The sequence below is a fragment of the Palaemon carinicauda genome, chromosome 1 (genome assembly GCF_036898095.1).
Source record: "Palaemon carinicauda isolate YSFRI2023 chromosome 1, ASM3689809v2, whole genome shotgun sequence".
NCBI lineage: Eukaryota > Metazoa > Arthropoda > Malacostraca > Decapoda > Palaemonidae > Palaemon > Palaemon carinicauda.
Window position 1 is genome coordinate 241,514,402 of NC_090725.1, and position 20,890 is coordinate 241,535,291.

At 39.3% G+C, this 20,890-nt stretch overlaps 1 protein-coding gene, 1 long non-coding RNA gene and 4 other non-coding genes across 6 annotated transcripts; all 6 read right to left on the minus strand.

Moving 5' to 3' along the window:
- Positions 1-910: 910 nt before the first annotated feature.
- Positions 911-2,170, minus strand: LOC137638586 (uncharacterized). Its single transcript, XM_068370787.1, has one exon. It carries the CDS (start codon positions 2,168-2,170, stop codon positions 911-913), a length of 1,260 nt encoding a protein of 419 aa, XP_068226888.1.
- A 102-nt stretch (positions 2,171-2,272) lies between these two features.
- On the minus strand, positions 2,273-5,033 carry LOC137644423 (uncharacterized). The gene is made up of 3 exons (XR_011045158.1): positions 4,946-5,033; positions 4,720-4,786; positions 2,273-4,263 (listed from the first exon to the last, which is right to left on the minus strand). It is a non-coding gene; the product is annotated as an uncharacterized lncRNA (long non-coding RNA).
- Positions 5,034-9,432: 4,399 nt separating this feature from the next.
- On the minus strand, positions 9,433-9,504 carry TRNAQ-CUG (transfer RNA glutamine (anticodon CUG)). The gene has a single exon. It is a non-coding gene; the product is annotated as a tRNA-Gln (tRNA).
- A 2,596-nt stretch (positions 9,505-12,100) lies between these two features.
- On the minus strand, positions 12,101-12,172 carry TRNAQ-CUG (transfer RNA glutamine (anticodon CUG)). Its single transcript has one exon. It is a non-coding gene; the product is annotated as a tRNA-Gln (tRNA).
- Positions 12,173-14,923: 2,751 nt separating this feature from the next.
- On the minus strand, positions 14,924-14,995 carry TRNAQ-CUG (transfer RNA glutamine (anticodon CUG)). Its single transcript has one exon. It is a non-coding gene; the product is annotated as a tRNA-Gln (tRNA).
- Positions 14,996-20,773: 5,778 nt separating this feature from the next.
- Positions 20,774-20,845, minus strand: TRNAQ-CUG (transfer RNA glutamine (anticodon CUG)). Its single transcript has one exon. It is a non-coding gene; the product is annotated as a tRNA-Gln (tRNA).
- Between the last annotated feature and the right edge of the window lie 45 nt (positions 20,846-20,890).

The window sequence follows — 20,890 nt, forward strand, 5'->3', positions numbered from 1 at the left end:
CATAATTTTGTAACTTTTCACGTATTTCAACACAAATTGAGATAAATTACACTAAGAATAAGTAAAAACATTTTATTATAAACTTTCTTTGAATACCAGAATCTACTAAAAACGTGGAATTGATAAAACTAACTCTGAGCAGCCCTGATGTGGGTTGTAGTGAAATACTCGTCGACCATTTTTGAAGTTTATTTAGTCGAAGGTCACTGGAAAAATTACATACAATGAGAAATTCATAGTGACAATTCCTCAATTAATCTAAGAAGAAAAAAAAATATGTAAAGAAAAACCCTATTCTCTAACATTTCAAAACAAAAATGTTTTATTGGAAAAACTCTATTGCTATAATTTCAGTAATTGTAATTCCTTTGTATTCTATTTCTTGCATATTACACATTTTTTATTAACATTGCCAATAAAGACCTCTGGTATGATAACTTGATTACAAAATTCGTAATACTAGGTGGGTGAATCCCTTGGTTCTGCTATATATCGAATCTTTAAGAAATATGCACTAAGCATTAATGGGCATCATCAAAGTCATGAGAGAATTCCACTAAATAGTCATTCGATCTGTGGCATATTTTATCTAGCCTAACCCCTTACGACCTCTATTTTCCCTCATTAAATTGTAAAGACCTCTTGATAACATCCTCTACTTACCGAAGTGTTTGTATGCCCACTGCAAAGACTGTCCAGCTCTGTCCCCTCATGGGCCGCGGGCAAGTCCCTACCGAGGGTACGCCACCGTTAAAATAAGCACACCCCTCACTTAATTTCATGTCTATATTTCATCATATTAGGAGCCCTAATTAGCTATAGTTATTTAAACAGCAACTCTGACAACCCTTTTACGTCTATAAATCTCAGAACACTGTGATGCTTACCTTATAATTCCATCAAAAAGTCCTCAATGTCGACTTTCCAAACATATCTGCTTGCGACGATGACTTGGTTTGAAAAGACGCTTGCCTTTCTCCCTTCCTTCCCTTGACCTAATCCTTATCGGCACAACTGACGTCCCTGTACCAATGCTACCTCCTCTAACTGCCCTGAACATAGCCATTTTGTAATGTGTACCTTCCTCCTGAGCCACTAAGGCTCTATTCGAGCGCTCAGGTCCTACCACTTCTACTTCCTGGACCACTTCTACTTCCTGGTGTCGATGCAACAGAGTTGGGTGATTTCCATTACATATGTTACAGCTTTTCCTGTTTCTGCAATACTGAGACCTATGACCACTTCTCAGACAACCAAAACAGAGCCCCAACTCCCTTATTGCTCCCAGTTTTTCCTCGGGTCCCATTTGAGATATTTGGTGGCATTCATCCACTATATGGGGTCCTGTACAGTACCAACATGAAAGCGAGGCAGTTTTGTTACATGAAACTTTCCTAGCCTTAGTTAAACACTCGGCCTTGCTTGGTGCTTTTCCTTCTATGCGAGGGGTGTCTTCCCCTCTGCCCTTCTGAAATAGGTGGCACCCAAAGAGAGGATGTTTCAAGACCCTAGCCTCTCCTTCAATAAAACTTACCAAATCATCAAACAACACAGTCCTCTTTTTCTCACTAATAATCTTATTAGCAACTCTACACCATCGAGTCCGCATACTAGAGGGGAACTTGCTAAGGATCAGCCTCATTGTTGTTGGATTTTGTAATTTGGCGATGCCATAAGGGATGCACGAAATTGCATTTCTGCAGGTTTTGAGTGCCATCGAGTAATCGTCATAATCTTCCGCGTTGTCTTCCCTTATATCTTTCCATTTAATGATCTTATCCACAAACGTAGTGGCTAATTGTTCGAGGTTTCCATATCGCTCCTCCAACAACTTCCTTGCCTGCTTATAGCCCTCTGAAGCTTCTAAGTGGAGGCAAGCCGCCACAATCTCATTTGGCATGCCTGTCGTGTATAAATCCAGATACCTCAGCCTTTCCTTATCATTCGTCAACTGGCTACTAAAGACATCATCAAATGAGCGAATGAACCTAAGATACTTTGTTTGATCCCCATCAAACTTAGCTATATCCAGCTTGGGCATCAAGCTTTTAAGGCTGCAAGAGATTAACGCCTGCATGACTTCCTTAGTGCTCAAGTCCCCTTGGTCATTCCCGCCCGAGCTACCGCATCCACCTAACCTAATCTCGGGCGCTTCTGTATTCAAATGCATGGGTCTCTCACTCCCACTTACATCAGGGTTTGTGTGCTCCCTTATCCTAGGGATGTGAGTTATTTCTCTATCATTTTCCTCAAAATCTTGTAAAACCTTCTCCTCTGCCTCCACTCCAGCTAACTCTGCCTCTAAACTGAGCATATCCCTCTTATATCTTAGCGCTGCTTCCTCTCGCTCTATGGCCTTTATCTCCTTCATCACCAGTAATTTTGCTGCCAACCTGGCTCTAGAAGCAGCTAATAATACACGCCTGCTCCCAGTAGAACTCGCGCACGACCGCTGAGATCTCCCGGATCTAACAGATTGCATACCAATGACTGATGCGCTATCCCCCAAATTTAAATGTCCTTCCTCCTCCGTGGGCTCTTCAGTGCACTCGCCTACCTTGTGGCCCTGATTAACTCCACTATCCTGCCTGACCTTAAGTCCCTGCAAAAACTCCTGTACCTCTACGCCATCCTTCTCTAGGACTTCACTTAGACGCTGACACAATTCAGACTTGTTCCCTCCTTTTGTGAGGCCTCTAACTTCCAATTCCTCTCTCAATTGCGCAACCTTTAGGGTCTCCATTCCGGCCCTCCCTATGATTTAACAAAATTCCCTAGTTGAATCGTAGCTGACCTAACCAATGAGTGGCCGAGAACCTGCTCTCCTCAATGAAGACCACTACCAGTACTATGTTGCGACTTCCTAAAGACCCTCTAAGCCTAGAGAGCAATCCCTAAATGTATCAATGTCTTGTGTCCCAGTCCTCAACCTGAAATAACTTCTATTTGACATAACCCAGCCTCTACCTGAAAGAACTCCTACCTGAAATAACTTCTATTTGACATATCCCAGCCTTTACCTGAAAGAACTCCTACCTGAAATAACTTCTATTTGACATATCCCAGCCTCTACCGGAAAGAACTCCTACCTGAAATAACTTCTATTTGACATAACCCAGCCTCTACCTGAAAGAACTCCTACCTGAAATAACTTCTATTTGACATATCCCAGCCTTTACCAGAAATAACTTCTATTTGACATATCACAGCCTCTACCTGAAAGAACTCCTACCTGAAATAACTTCTATATAGCTCCTACTTGAAATAGCTAAGCCCCTCCTTGTTATACCTAAGTTATAATACCATGCAGCATGCGGCAAACGAACATCTGTCAAACTGAGATTTTTAGTGACCATTGGCTTAGGATGACAGTGCCCGTAACCAACGTTGGAAAGAGTTTCTTCATATAGATAATCCACAAATTAGTAAAGTTAAATTGGGTAACCGTAACGTTACGTGCTATGTTCTCATTTGAACGGGTTCCAAATTAGACATTCCAAGAAATATTTTCTTGCCACACACAAAATAAACCTATGCATTAAAGCAAAACTGATACCATTAACCTAAAACCAGTTATAAGGACCTATAGACAATTATACCCCAACCAAATACAGAACCAAGGGACCACATTATAAATATTCCATAGGGTTTCCCTCGACGATCAGAGGTTACCAAATCAAAATACATGAATAATGACCTGAGAACCCAACATTCTGACTTTCTCCAAGTCTTAATGCACTACACACATCTGTTCCTGCTCACCTTCTAATTGAAAATGCCTTACAAATAAACTGCTCAAGTTAAACTCCTCTGTCATAAAAAAAACAAGATAATTGTCACTTCTAAAAATATTACACTACAGGACAATTTCCTCGATGAACTTCGTCAACATCTTAAATATTAATCAGATAATCACGCCTTGCAACTTAGGAACATTTAATGCCCTCATAAATCTGGGAGTCCTGTGAATGAAAATCTATCACTGGTGTTGACAGCAACAAACCTTAAACATGAGCAGACAATACCTAATTGCGCCTATTATATAACTTTTTTTTCTGCTCCACTTAGCTTCTTCGTTGCATGATGTCGGCAGACTTCTTGTCCTTTTTCTCAGCTTTCCAGAGGGACCAGGTGCGTGACTCCACGCGCTTCGTCAGGCTTCCACCCACGCTGTACCATAAACGACTTCGTGACTCTGAACAGCCCTCATGTGGGTTAAATGAAATACTCGTCGACCATTTTTGAAGTTTTAGTCGAAGGTCACTGGAAAAATTACATACAATAAGAAATTCATAGTGACAATTCTTTACTTAATCTAAGAAGAAAAAAAATATATTTAAAGAAAAACCCTAACTAACATTTCAAAACAACAATGTTTTATTGGAAAAACTCTATTGCTATAATTTCAGTAATTGTAATTCCTTTGTATTCTATTTCTTGCATATTACACGTTTTTTTATTAACATTTCCAATAAAGACCTCTGGTATGATAACTTGATTACAAAATTCGTAATACTAGGTGGGTGAATCCCTTGGTTCTGCTATATATCGAATCTTTAAGAAATATGCACTAAGCATTAATGGGCATCATCAAAGTCATGAGAGAATTCCACTAAATAGTTATTCGATCTGTGGCATATTTTATCTAGCCTAACCCCTTAAGACCTCTATTTTCCCTCATTAAATTGTAAAGACCTCTTGATAACATCCTCTACTTACCGAAGTGTTTGTATGCCCACTGCAAAGACCGTCCAGCTCTGTCCCCTCATGGGCCGCGGGCAAGTCCCTACCGAGGGTACGCCACCGTTAAAATAAGAACACCCCTCACTTTATTTCATGTGTCTATATTTCATCATATTAGGAGCCCTAATTAGCTATTGTTATTTAAACAGCAACTCTGACAACCCTTTTACGTCTATAAATCTCAGAACACTGTGATGCTTACCTTATAATTCCATCAAAAAGTCCTCAATGTCGACTTCCCAAACACGTCTGCTTGCGACGATGACTTGGTTTGAAAAGACGCTTGCCTTTCTCCCAAGCGCTTGACTTGAAAAGGCGGCGAGAGACGGACCGATGGTTCCTTTTGTTTTTGTTACTAACATATAAAAGGTGTCCCCCATAATTATTGTTTCTGATGGAAACTTCCCCATTTTAATTTTCTTATTATTTGATAACGTGTACGCCTCTGTTAGTGACCGAAATTTAAGTACAAATTTTGGATTTACCACGAACAGTCATTCAAAGTTGTGCAGGGAAAAGTGAAATTTCCCCGAGTGAAATTTCCCTGTGTGAAATTTCCCTGCGTTTACACTAACTATTGGTGAAAATAGGTGATATATAAAAGCAAGACTCACTTAAGAGTGGGTCCTGGGTAAAACGAGCATTGTACTGTCAAATACCAAAGAGGGAATGGAGGGGAGATTGTAACTCGGCGGTGAAATTATGAATTCGTTTAATTCTGATTTTATGCAACACTACAGTATCCTCAAACCGAAAATATTGCTATTAATAAAATCGAAACCTATACAAAAAGAATAACAACCCCTTTCTGTACTGACTTACATCATAGGTTTATGGTGTGCAGTAAGTCCGTATAGAAAGGGGTTTATATTTTTCTATATTTTTTATAAAGGTTTAGATTCTTGTGTATTGCATAAAATATGTAGCTTATACGCATGCTAAGTTAATCAATGATGTACACACACGAATGCATATGTGTGCGTTCCAACATCTTGATTAACGTCTCTCTCTTATCCCTTTTTATACGACTTAGAAATCCGTATAGAAAGTGTTTATTTTGTTTTTCGTAAAGTTTTAGATTTTATTAACAATATTTTCAGTTGATACTGTAGTGTTGCATAAATTGCATAAAAATCACAATTAAACGAACTCACAATTGATGTCAGGATGCCAGAGAACTTCAAATCATTCATTCATTTATCGCCGAGTTTTACAACCTCCCTTCCATTCCCTCTTCGGTATTTGACAGTAGAATGGTCGTTTTACCCAGGACCCACTCTAAGTGATTCTTGCTTTTACCTAACCGCTATTTTCACCAATAGTTAGTTTTATCAATTCCACGTTTTCAGTAGATTCTGATATTCAAAGAAAGTTTATAATAAAATGTTTTTACTTATTCTTAGTGTAATTTATCTCAATTTGTGTTGAAATATGTGAAAAGTTACAAAATTATGCAGCGTGCATCCGAAAAGAAGCTCCTTCGTTGACTCCGACGGGTGTTATTAAATTTGGATTTACCATCACGATACTTTATAATATATTCATTTATTAACATTATTTATTGACAAAACCTATATCTGAGGGAGAAATTTAGTTTAGTAAATAAGTATCGATTCACATTACTTGGTAATTATTTGAAAACAATAATGGTATTCGGACAAAAATACTTCCTACCCATCAGCTTTTAGGAAATTTTCCGAGCTAAAAGGGCACCCCTGCGAGTCGGTGCAAATCTGCCTCACTAAAGAAAAATGGACTATCGTTGTGTGTAGGTCTTATTCTCGGAAAAGGATGTAACAAATCCTAATTTGTATTTTTCTATTTGATTATATTTTTAATCAAGGGAAATTTAAACAATAATAGGTAAAGGTTGTAACCGTAATATAAGTGTTGTAAATATTTAAAAAGAAAAATAAGTGACATTGAAATAACATTTTCAAGAGTTGGAGAATGAGAAGAGTTTTGATATCTCGGAATGATATCGTAAAGCAACAGAGGTAAAAGAAGCAGTCTGTGTTGAGTCACAAAGTAATTACTCTTGAGGTTTTTCGATGTTTCTTAATAATTATGATATTTTAGAATTTAACCTAGTAAGTTTTATCACTGACGCAACATTATAATCTTCAAGATCTCCAACGCCCCTCATAAGTATTTGAAGGAAGAAATAAGAAATCATTTCTAAAAAACACGTACACAGACATGTAATAATAAAGTTTTATTAAATAACATTAACAAGTGAATTTAAAGGCTAAACTGGAAATGCTTGCCTTTCCTATAAATCTAGTTTTATTTGGTTATATAATTCTGGTGTTTTTATATGCATTTCTGAAATATCCTCAATGACGGTTTGCTGAAATTATGTATTGTTTGTCATGGATACAAGCTCTATGTATAAGACAACACATAATTATTACTGGTTGTATTACTTTTAACTTTGAAATATAGTAATATGCGATACAAATCTTTGAGTAAATTTAGTTAGCATTTAAAGGTATTGTATTTCGTGTGAATTTGTTTTATGGAATGATTTTATTATTGTAACTATCTTTGGTACTTTTTTCCAATATCATTTCCATGGTCTTTGAACTCTGAATCCTAAAATGCGAATTGAGTTTGTCTAATCTTGATTGTAGAGTTTTTTCATTTAATTTATTAAAACTGTTATATATAGTAAGAAAGTTAAGTAAAAATAGCTTCAATACCTTCGGGATATTACTGTTAATTCTGGGGGCTCTCTCCATTGTATCCGGAACTAATAATTCAGTTATCCAAGTTCAAATATTGAATCAGTGGGACTACAGTGAGAGATTTAGGAATATGATCGAAATTCGGTTGTTTGAATGAAAATTTTTGTAGATTGAACTTTATTAGCTCTACCTGTCCGAGTACATATCCCGATATCATAGTGGGCATCATTTGGTTGGTGAAGATAGATTAAGTTAAGAAGGGTTTTGGTAGGATTATTTTACGGTTTAAAAAAAAAAAAAATCTAATCCAAGGCCACCAGGCTGTTGCATGTTTGGGCAGTCCAGAATAAACTTGCAGAAAAGCAGGTCAGGGTGAGTATTAGATTATTGATTGATGGAAGAAGTGTGGCTCTGAGAAGAAAGGGGACAAATTACTTACATTTCTGCTCCATTCTTAATTCCACCTTACTGACAGAAACACAAATAAAAATTTCTTTTTTATGCATTCGTCCCAATTTATTTTCTATATCCTCCCGTAAATCCGCTGGTCGGCATAGGTTTTCCAGTCTCAATTGACTACTTTTTTTTAGGTTTTTAGAAGAAAAAATACAGATACCAAGGCATGATTGTTAGCTCTGATACCAAATATTTTAGTTCAAGTGTAGTGGGATCTTGAGATTTTTAGTTGGTAATTTCATTAAAGATATGTTTGAAGAAGCAAATGTGAACAGAAGTATCTTCTGGAACGTTCATTGTGATAGTTCACATGTGCATTGATATGTAGTTTTGCATGTGATTCCAAAAATCTGACTAAAAGTCTTACTTGGATATGACTTTTTCTTAGAAAATTTGTGAAGTAGACTTTTAGGTAGAGTTTTATTAATGAACTTTTCTTACTATTCCTGTAATTGGTTTCATAATTGAATAGTTAGAGCACAGGGTTATGAATTCACCAGTTTCAGTTTAAGTGTCAGTAACATAGTTAGTATTGTTAGGTTGTTGGTGTTATTTGTATTCAGGAATAAGAATAAAATGCATAACGAGATAAACTAGATTGTATATGCAGAAAAGTTCAGACTAAGGGTTTACAAATAGACTAATGTATGAAGGGCAAAATAATTCACATTTCTGTTTACATTTCTTTTTCATAGTTGCCCGTGTCCGCTGATAGAAAAAGCTCATTAAGATGGTAAATATTTTAGTATTCTAAAATGAAGGAAAGTGGTATTGATGTTGAATAGGAGAAATAATTTTGTACTGGTAACTTTCCCAAAAGCAGGTCCCATAATTTAATGGTTTGCACTTTCGACTCTGAATCCAACAATCAAAGTTAAAATCTCGGTGGGACTTTAAGGAAGATTTAAGGTTGGTTGCTTTGTTAAAAGTAAGCATGATGTAGAAAATATAAATAAGATTATCTACCAGAACTTTTCCTGTCACAGTTCTGTGATCAAATATTTGTTGGATGGGAATTTTTCTATAAGAATTTGTCATGTTAGTTTTTAGGGGGACTTTTGAGTGGAATTAACTACTCCTCCCTTTCCAGTCATTGGTTGCTTAATGTAAAAACAAGTGATTTGGGCAACAAATTCCCCAGTCTGAGTTCAAGGGTCAGTAGGATAGTAAGTATTGTTAGATTATTGGTGTCATGTTATGGCTATTGTATTCAGAAGTAAAAAGAAAATGCACATATATGGATAGTCTGTGCTCACTTTTCTTGACTTCCAATAGAGGTGAAGTTAGATTGGGGAATTCATTGGCCAAAGAACAATTAATTTACATGAACAGTAAGAGAAGTTAGTTACATTAAATTCTTCCATTAAAACTACCTTTTCACTTAAGCTCTAAGTAAAAAGTTACGAACTGAAACTTTGGTTCTTTTGGTCATTCTCAATATGTAAATTGGTGTAAACGAAAACATGTAGCGGAAGAAAAATCTAGTATGAAATTTTATTTATTTGATATTTTCATAACTAACTAAACTACCTAAAAATACTCACTGAGGTCCCACCGAGACTCGAACTCGGATTGTTGGATTCAGAGTCCAAAGTGCTAACCATTACACCATGGAACCTGTCCCATGTAAAACTATTGAGCAAAGTTGAAAGTTTTTTGCAAACATTATTTACATGACATCAAGAACCTAAAAGATATTCATCCCACTGAGAATTAGCAACATTTGTTGATCCGGAGAGTCTTGTATAGAAAACGATACAAGTGCTTGTAAATTAGACATTTTTTTTAGTTTTTTCCTGCTTGATTAAAACTAGTTCACAAGGTTAAATCTGAAACAGAAACATAGGAAGATGGACAGCTTTTCAAATGGTGATGGACACTGTATTATCTCATGAGGACACATTTTCAGAAACAGATACAGAAACCAAAGAATAATGGAAAAAAAAATTACTAATTTTCTTAGAAACCCAACTTCACTCATTAATCTATAGGCTAACACTCACTCTTAACTTGATTCGTAGCGAACGTGGAATCGACATTTTGAACAATCTCAGCAGCCTAGCTTTAGAGTTTTTTTTCATCCTGAAACCAACTTAACCACACATTCCTCATTTAACTTAACCTCTCCAACATATTTACTTGGAGTAGGATTTCCCCTAACACCTTTTATCGATCCAAAGACACGGACTTCATAGCTAAGAACTCTAAATTCTAACAGCTATTTTCAGTATTATGAAAATCTGCCTTTTTCTTACATTTCATGCTCTAGGAAACCCTCTTAGCTGCATGTTTTAACGCAAACTAACTGCAAGTTCATGGTCACCAGGGCGCTATGAACCAGTAGCAATGTAAAATCTTACCCACCTTCCAAAAACGAGATTGAATAATTTTAATCACTGGGAAAGGCTTTGATATGGAAACATTAACACTTCCATACCTAACTTAAAATTGCTAAAGCTGAAATAATTTGGCTGTAGTATCTACATCTTTGGAAATGCTGAATTGATCCCACCATATAAAAATATTTTTACTTTTGTTTCAACATGGGTGCGATGAAATTTTAATGAAAAAAAAGTAGGGCCTAAGAATACCTTCGTTTTGATAGACAATATATTGCCTAAAAGAATTCAATAAAGTTTCATACCACATGAAAATTAGCAACACCGCGAAGAATCTAAAATTTGTCAAGGGCGACTATTTATTGATGATTGATGACATGCACAATTGTTTTTACAAAATGAGATTTTTTTAAGTACAGTATCATAGTTTCGTAACTGTGATTGCCATTCTATGTACTGTTGGAGACAGGAACTGAGGATGAAAAAATTCATTGGCCAAAGAGGTAAATATTAAATTACTGATACAATTCAGGAATAATAACGAAATAATATTTCACTTAAATTTCGTCCAATATCGTAATTTTCACAAACTGTTTTAAGAAAAATTGTCCTTCTGGAACTTGAACTAAAAGTTTTGGAGTCATGCTCAAAACTGCAAATCTATTTTCTTTGCAGCTTATTCGACTTCTATGTTGGGTCGATGTTTCTGACAGCTTTATTATTACTTACCAAGTTACAACCCTAGTTGGAAAAGCAGGATGCTATAAGCCCAAGGACCCCAATAGGGATGATAACTTGAGAGGGAAGGAGATAAGGAAATAATCTACAATAGAAGTTCAAGAATAACAATATTAAATTAAAACTTTCATACACTGTATAAATTATAAAAACTTCAAAATAACAAGCGAAAGAGAAATCAGATAGAATAGTGTGCCTGAGTGTATCTTCAAGCAAGAGAACTCTACCTCAAGACAGTGGAAGAGCATGGTACAGAGGCTATGGCACTACCCAAAGCTAGAGAACAATGGTTTGGTTTTGGAGTGTTCTCCTAGAATAGCTGCTTACCATAGCTAAAGAGTCTCTTCTACCCTTACCAAGAAGAACGTAGCCATTGAACAATTTCGTTGCAGTAGTTAACCCCTTGAGCGAAGAAGAATTGTTGTTAGGTGTATGACGAGAGGAGAATGTAGAAAGAATAGGCCAGACTAATCAGTGTATGCGTGGGCAAAGCAAAGATGAGTTCTAACTAGAGAGAGGGATCCAATGTACCACAGTCTAGTTAGTCAAAGGAGCCAATAACTCTCTTGTGGTAGTAACTCAACAGGTGGCTGGTGCCCTGGCCTATAACAATATTTTATCTCTCAGATCATGTTTAACTACATCCATTCAATTTTGCTTTGATCTTCCTCTCGCTCTCGTATCAATTACTTCCACCTGTGTCACTCTCCCCCCACTACATGTGTCTTAATCCTTTTTCATTACATGGCCATACCCCTGCAGTCTTCTTTACTGGGCTCTCTTTGATAGTTCTACTACTGTAGTAGGTCCTTTTATTCTTTCCTTTTTTATTCTATCTATTTTTGTTACTCCACACATCCATCTGAGCAGTATCATCTTTAGTGCATCCAATTTCTCCTCTTGCATTCTCTTTACCAGCCATCTTTCTACTCCATACACCAAAGCTGGTCTTTCTACCCTCTTAAATTATCTTCCTTTAACCTTTACGCTGATTTTGCAGCAGAACGAGACGCCGGAAATTTTCTCTGATTTTCCAACCATCCTGTGATGTGTTATTTTGACATCAAAATTTTCATCATCAAGCTACTGTTCAATACTGCAAATAATTACCCAAAATCATTGATCACAGGAAAAGTAAGGTCCCACCGAGACTCGAACTCGGATTGTTGGATTCAGAGTCCAAAGTGCTAACCATTACACCATGGAACCTGTTACATTTGTAAATACTGAGCAAACTTTTTTGCAAACCTTAAAATACTAACCCACTGAGACTTGGCAGCATTTGTTGATCAGCAGATATTTATAGTATTGGAGGAAAGAAAACAAGACTAATACTTGCAAAATAGAAATATTTTGGCTTTTCGTTATTACAAAATTGAAACTAGCGCCTAAGGTTAAGATCTAAAAGAAAAATATAACAAGATTTGCAACTTCTCGGGTAATGATTGTCACCATGTCATCTGATGAAGGCACATTTTTAGCAACAGATGCCAAAACCAGAGAAACATGACAAAATTTAACCATTTCTTCTGAAAACCACATTTCGCTAATTAATATATCGATTCATAGCAAACTTCACACTGAATTATGAACAATGACATCATCTGGCTTTAAAAATTTTTTATCATGAAACCATCTTCACCACACATTCCTCTCCTAACTTACCCTCACCTGCATTTTTACTTGGATGGGTGTTTCACTTGACACCCTTTACCAATCCAAGGACACAAACCCCATAGCTAAGTACATTCTAACAGCTCTTTTCAGTGTTGGTAAAAATCTTTCTTTTGCCTACATTATGTGCACTAGGAAGCCCTCCTAACTGCTTGTTTGTAACCTAAACTAACTCCAAGAGCATGCTCACCAGAGAGCTATGAATGGGGACTGATTTATATTCTTGTCAACCTTCCAAAAACTTTTATGAATCCTTTTAATCACAAGGACAGCTCTTGATAAGAAAACATAACACTTCCATACCTAGCCGAAATTTGCTAAATCTGAATTAATTTGGCTTTCGTATTTGCCTCTTGTAAAGTCTCTTGTAAAGTGCTGAACTGATCCAACTACGTAAAAGAATATTTTCATTGTTGTTTTCATGTGCTCATATGTGCAATTAACTTTTAATGAAAAAACAAGAATAAAATAGCTACAAACACTGAAAGCCGAACATTACTTTTATTCTGATATACAAGATATTGCTTAGGAATGACCTGCCTTAATTTGGTATGGGATTAGTTTAGTATTAAATGCTTGTGATTCAATTTCACGTTGAATAAGGCACCATCTTATCATGCTTTGAAAACATTGAGGAATACAGCTAATGGGGGCCACTGTACAAACTATGGCAGAATCCAATAAATTTTTGTACCACCTGAAAATCAGCAATACCGCAAAGAATTAAAAAATCCATAAGGAAGACTATTTGATGATGATTGATAACATTCAGAACAATTTTGACAAAGGGACATTTTATACAAGTATCAAAAGTTATAGAGGTAAATATTATATAATTTAAACAATCAGGAATAATACCGAAATATCCCTTCTATCAAAGTTTGGCCAATATCCTAATTATCACAAAATCTCTAAGAAACGATTGTTCTTCTGGAACTTGATACAAAAATTTTGGAGTCACACTCAAAGCTGCAAATATTCTTTCCTTGCATCTTTTTCCAATTCTAGTGTATGCGGGGTCGATATTTAGGACAGCTTTTTTCCACTTGCTCTTAGTTTAATGGGAATTTTACTTTGGGAATTTGTTAAGTTAATTTTAGGGGTCTTTTAGTTACATTAACTAATCCTAACTTTCCGGTCATTGGCTCCATAATGTAAAAACTAGTGATTTGGGCAAAAAATTCCCGTCTGAGTTCAGGTGCCAGTAGGATAAGTAGTGTTAAATTATTGGTGTTATGTGGTATGGCTATTGTATTCAGAAGTAAGAAGAATGGTCTAAGCTAATTTTTCATGACAGAACCTTGAAATCTCACTTTCCCAATAGAGGTGAAGTCAGATTGGTAACTTTATTGCTCAAAGAACAATGAATTTATATGAAGAGTAGAGAAGTTAATTACATTCAATTATTCCCATAAAAACTTCCTTTTCACATTATTATTATTATTATTATTATTATTATTATTAATATACTTGTTGTTGTTGTTATTTGCTAAACTACAAACGTAGTTAGAAAAGTAGGATACTATAAGCCCAAGGGCTCCAACAGGGAAAATAGCCCAGTGAGGAAAGGAAATAAGGAAATGAAAAAAACTACAAGAGTAATTAACAAATAATACAAAATATTTCAAGAACATTAATGGCATTAAAAAAAAATTCTTATATAAACCATAAAAAAAAAAAAAACAGAAAGAGAAGTAAAATAGTGTACCCTCAAGCAAGAAAATTCCACTCCAAGGGAGTGGAAAACCATGGTACAGAGGCTATGGCACTACCCAAGACTAAAGAGCAATGGTTTGCTTTTTTAGTGTCCTTCTCCTAGAAGAGCTGCCTACCATAGCAAAAGAGTCTTTTCTACCCTTACCAAGAGGAAACTAGCCGCTGTACAATTACAGTGCAGTAGTTAAACCATTGAGCGAAAAAAATTGTTTGGTACTCTCAGTGGTGTCAGGTGTATGAGGACAGAAGAATATGTAAAGAATAGGCCAGACTATTTGGTTTGTGTATAGGCAAGGGAAAATGAATCGTAACCAGAGAGGCACCAATGTACTATAGTATGGCCAGTCAAAGGACCCAATAAGTCTCTTGCGGTAGTATCTCAACGGCTGGCCAACCTACTACCTAAACTCTCTTAAGTAAAAGTTATAAAGCTGGAACTTAGATTCTTTTGGTCATTCTCAATCTGTAAATTGCTATAAATCAGAACATGTAGCAGAAGAAAATTCAAGTCACTTATTTTATTTATCTGAACATTTGTATAACTAAATAAACAACCTAAAACGTTCACTGAGGTCCCACCGAGACTCGAACTCGGATTGTTGGATTCAGAGTCCAAAGTGCTAACCATTACACCATGGAACCTGTCACATGTAAAAATACTGTGCAAACTTTTTTTGTGGAGCTATTTGGCAACATTTATTTTTTTTATCAGGAGACAGTCTAGTATCAACAACGATCCAAATGCTTCCAAAATAAATTTTTTTCTATGCTTACCAAATTTAAAACTAGTGCATAAGGTTAAATCTGATACAGAAACATAGCAAAATGGACAACTTTTCAAATAATGATGGTCATCTTGTCATTTCATGAAGACACATTTGTGCAGAAACAAATGCATAAATCAAAGTAACATGAAAAAATGTATCCTGTGACGAGCCGAGAGAAGGGTTGTGACTCAAAGGCAGGAAGCAATCAACTGAGTTTTATTATTAAAGAGCACTCTCCTTTATATACAAAACCTCAAGGCAACAGGAAAATACATGTTCGAGAAATGACAATGTTACATAGGCGACACATAGACATGTTTGTTTTGGTTCTTTTTAGTGCGAGGGAAGAGAGCAGATACAAGCATAATATATACAAAATAATTTATGTACGATCGTGTGACACACGGTTGGTACATGGCTCCCCCCCTAAAAATGACATACTGTACATGTTAAATAGGGCGCCCTGATCTAGAAAAGCGAACTGTAGGCGGGTCATCTGGCAGTAGATAAGCAGGTTTTAGACGATCAATGGAGACCCAGTCTTCTTTGCCACGAATGTTTAGTAGGAATGCTTTCGGACTGCGTCGGATCACAAGGAAAGGACCCGTGTAAGAGGGCGTTAGCGGTGGCTTGGTAGTGTCGTTGCGCAGGAACACGTGCGTTGCAGAATGCAAGTCTGTTGGTATGTGATGCTTCGCTGGGGCTTGTAAGTCTGGCGGCATGGAGTAAATTTTCCCACGACGTGATGTATGCGCTGGAGATCGTCGGAGGAGGTTGTAGAAGGAAAAAACTCGGTAGGGACGACCAATGGGTCGCCATACACCATTTCAGCTGCCGAGACGTCGAGGGCGTCTTTAGGAGTGGTCCTTAGTCCCAGGAGGACCCAGGGAAGCTGAGTAAATCAGTTGGAATCCTTGCAGCAGGACATCAAAGCTGCTTTGAGGGTGCGATGAAAACGTTCAACCATTCCATTGGCAGCGGGGTTGTAGGCCGTTGTCTGATGTAGGGTGATGCCCAGGAGATTTGCTAATGATGTCCACAATTGAGAGGTGAAAGTGGTTCCCCTGTCAGAAGTAATATGCTCAGGGATACCAAATCTTGCAATCCATCCAGAGAGTAAGGCAGATGTACATGAGGCGGACGTTGCAGTTTCCATGGGAATGGCTTCAGGCCAACGAGTGGAGCGGTCGATGACGGTAAATAGGTAACGATGTCCTTGTGATGTGGGTAGGGGGCCTACAACGTCGACGTGAATGCGTGCGAAACGACGCTGAGGTTGAGGAAAGGTGCCCACTCCTGAATCCGTGTGTCGATGTACTTTGGAAGTTTGGCAAGAAGTACAGGCGCGGACCCAATCCTTAGCATCCTTAGAAATGCCGTGCCAAATGAACTTTGCCTTCAGCAGCTGTGCAGTAGAACGGCATGAGGGATGTGAAAGGCCGTGAATGAAATCAAACACCTGCCGTCGCATGGGAGCAGGAATCCAAGGTCGCGGTCTACCAGTACTGACGTCACAGAGGAGGGTGGTGTTGGGGTCTTCGAGGGGAAAGTCTTCCCAACAGAGGGACGTGCAGGATGTCCTACATGCTTGATACTCTGGATCCTATTGTTGGGCTTCAGCCAGGGCGTTGTAATCCAATCCCAGTTGAACGGCAGCCAACGTGTTTCTTGACAGGGCATCGGCAACGGGATTCATTTTCCCAGGGACGTATTGAAGGGTGCAATTGTATTCAGCTAGGCGGAGAGATGTCGGCGTTGAGGGGTGGACCAGGCGTCAGACTGTCGAGTGAAGGCGTGCACCAGAGGCATGTGGTCTGTGCAAATGACGAAGGGCGTACCTTCTAAGAAATGGCGAAAGTGACGGACAGCCAAGTGCACCGCCAGCAATTCGCAATCGAAGGTAGAATAACCTGATTCTGCCTTGGACAGTTTTCTGCTGAAGAAGGCCAATGGGCGGGGCGAGCCGTTGACCACCTGCTCGAGTACTGCACCAATAGCGACGTCGCTGGCATCGGTGGAGAGAAGGAGAGGGGCATGTGGGATAGGAAAAGTGAGAGCCGTAGCAGTTGATAGGGCCTTCTTTGCATTGCAGAAGGCTGCATCTTGAAGGGGACCCCACTTCAGGTCCTTTGGCTTACCCTTGAGAGAGGCGTAGAGGGGAGCAAGAGTGGCTGCAATGGCCGGCAGAAAACGGTGATAATAGTTGATCATGCCCAAGAATTCCTGCAGAGCTTTGACGGTCGAGGGCACGGGGAAGCCCTGAACGGCTGCTACCTTCTCAGGGAGGGTGTGGACTCCTTCAGGAGTGATGCGGTACCCTAAGAACGATACTTCGTTGGCGCCAAAGGTACACTTGTCGTACCGGACTACAAGGCCGTTTTGTTGCAAGTGGTCGAGCACGGTGCGCAGGTGACGGAGGTGTTCCTCTTTTGAGGAGGAGAACACAAGTATGTCGTCCACATAACATACACAGAAAGGGAGGTCCCCTAAGATGCCATCCATGAGACGTTGAAACGTGGCCCCAGCATTACGAAGGCCAAAACAGGAGTAATTGAAGGTGTATGTACCAAACGGAGTGGTGATGGCGGTCTTGGGGATGTCTTCTGGGTTCATAGGCACCTGATAATACCCCTTCAGGAGGTCGAGCGTAGAGAAAACCTTAGCTTTGTGCAGGTAGGAGGTCACATCGGCAATGTTTGGGAGGGAGTAGTGATCCGGTTCTGTTTGCATGTTCAGGCGCCTGTAATCCCTGCACGGACGGAGGGAGCCGTCTTTCTTCAGAACGATGTGTAAGGGTGACGACCATGGGCTGGAGGCCTTTTGGCAAAGGCCCATTTCCTCCATTTCGGCGAACGTCTGTTTGGCGGCTGCCAATCGTTCCGGTGCCAGACGTCTGAATTTTGCGAAGACTGGGGGTCCCGTCGTCTTGATATGGTGATAAATACCGTGCTTGGCAGGAACCGTGGGCGTTTGGCGAAGTTCTGGACGGAAAACTTCCGGGTACGATGTGAGGAGGTGGAAGTAGGCATCCGTGGGTGCGCTGATGTGGAGAGTGAGGTTAGAGGGGGCGGGTTGAAGAGGTGTCGACAAGTACGAGTCTGCGTTGACCAATCGTCGGTGGGCGACATCGACCAGAAGGTGGAAATGAGAGAGGAAATCCGCACCGAGGATTGGCATTGTGACGTCAGCAACGAGAAACTTCCAATTGAATTTACCGTTTCCGAACGATAATGTGAGGTTCTCGTAACCGTAGGTGGGTATCGCAGATCCGTTGGCAGCTACCATGCAGATGTCGGCAGATGTAGACAGACTACGTCGTGCTTTGAAGAGTTTCCTTGGCAAAAGAGAACGACAAGCACCCATGTCTACCAAAAATCGCACGCCCGTTCCTGCATCCTGTGAAAAGAAAAGATTAGAAACACGGGAGGCCACCGTCACGAGCGATGGCCTACTTACACGTTTTTTGGCCACTGACAATCCTTGGCACATTTCTTCGCGGTTGCCCCGAATCTGAAGTGGTAGTAGCAAAACTGTGGCGGATGGGAGGTAGTAAGTGGCTTCAGAAATCGTTCGTTTGGGCGCGAGTTATTGGTGGGTGGTGGGCGGCTTTGTCGCTGCTTCGGCACGTCACGGGGTAGGCGTGTATGTCCTACGGCATTCATGTCAGCTTCGGTTGACGTTGAATAGATATCCTCTTCGTCAGGGGTGGAGGTGTTGATGGAGGTCTTGAAGTGGCTGTCCATAAGGGCGTCGGCTTTGGTCATCAAGTCCTTTATGGGTAAACTATCGACATCGGGTATGGCAGCGCGTATAGGTCCGGGTAAACGGCGTATCCAAAGGGCACGAAGTAGGTTCAACTCACGAGGAGAGACGTCTGTGGCAGGTTGAAGGCGAGCGATACTGGTCATTTCCCTGAGGGCAAGCGAAGCCCTTTGGTCCCCCAACGGTTGTTGTGAGAGCTGAAAAAGATTTGCTATACGGGCGGCTGGCGACGGCGAGTACTGCTGCAGAAGGTATGTTTTGAGGGCGTCATACACTATTGGGGTGTCTCCATGTTCACAAAGCCAGTCGGATATTTCTGGGAAGGTGTCCTCGGGTATCGCCGCGAGAACATAATCTGCTTAGGTGGTTGAGCGAGTCATGCCCTTGATGCGAAACTGGACTTCTGCTCGCTGAAACCAAGCAAACGCCTCTCCGCTGGCAAACGATGAAAGTTTGAATGGAGCAGCCGTAGCGCCAACTGCCGTAGAGTCCGTCATAGTACCAACGATGGAGGGGCGAGGGGGTGGAAGGCGGTGGAAGCGAGTCGACTTCCGGGGTCACCAATGTGACGAGCCGAGAGAAGGGTTGTGACTCAAAGGCAGGAAGCAATCAACTGAGTTTTATTAATAAAGAACACTCTCCTTTATATACAAAACCTCAAGGCAACAGGAAAATACATGTTCGAGAAATGACAATGTTACATAGGCGACACATAGACATGTTTGTTCTGGTTCTTTTTAGTGCGAGGGAAGAGAGCAGATACAAGCTTAATATATGCAAAATAATTTATGTACGATCGTGTGACACACGGTTGGTGCAATCCATTTCTTCTGAACCCCAATTTCACGCGTTAATCTGTAGGCTGATACTCACTCCAACTCCATTGAGAGCAAACTTCGCACTGACAATTTGAACAATTGCATCGGCCTGGCCTTTACATATTTCATCATGAAACCATCCTAACCACACATTCCTCACTTAGCTTACCTTCGCCTGCATATCTACTTGGATGGGGTTTTCACTTGACATCTTTTACCAATCCAAGGATGCAGACCCCATAGCTTAGTACATTATAACAGGTCTTTTCAGTATTGGTAAAAATATGCCTTATACTTATATGTTGTGCACTAGGAAACCCTCCTAACTACATGTTTTAATCTATACTAACTGTAATATTTCAATCAAATTTTGACCAATGTCTTAATTTTCACAAATTAACTTTTAGAAAGAGTTGTCCTCTGGAACGTGAACTAAAAAATTTGGAGTTGCATTCAAAACTGTGAATCTTCTTTATTTGTATCTTATTCCACTTTTATGTGGGTTGATGTTTCGGATAACTCTCCTCCACCTAGCTCGGCCAATCACATTGTCTTCTGACAATTTTTTTATCTCTCAGATCAATTTTAACTGGGTCCATTTACCTTCACTTTAGTCTTCCTGACTCTCCTAACAGGCAACTCCACCTGTGTCATTCCCCTCCCCACATATTTCTCATCCCTTCTCATCACATGACCATAAATAACACTGCAGTCTTCTTTCCTGGGCTCACTTTGATACTAGTACGATTTTTAGTAGTTCTTTTTCTTTCATATTTTATTCTGTCCATTTTGGTTACTCCACACAACTACCTTAGCAGTATCATATCTAGCACATCCAATTACATCTCTTTCACTCTTTTTACCAGCCATGTTTCTGTTCCATATATCAAAGATGGTCTCACTACTCTCTTATACATAATTTCTTTAACCTGTTAAGTTGATTTTGCAGCTGTACAAGACACCTGGAAAGTTTCTCCAATTTTTCTGTTTTATTTTGACTTCCACATCTTCATCATGAGCTAGTGTTCGATATTGCAAATAATTACCCAAAAGTAATGATTACAAGAAAAGTTAGGTCCCACCGAGACTCGAACTCGGATTGTTGGATTCAGAGTCCAAAGTGCTAACCATTACACCATGGAACCTTTCACATACAAAGCACAGAGGATCTTTTTTATAAACCTTATCCC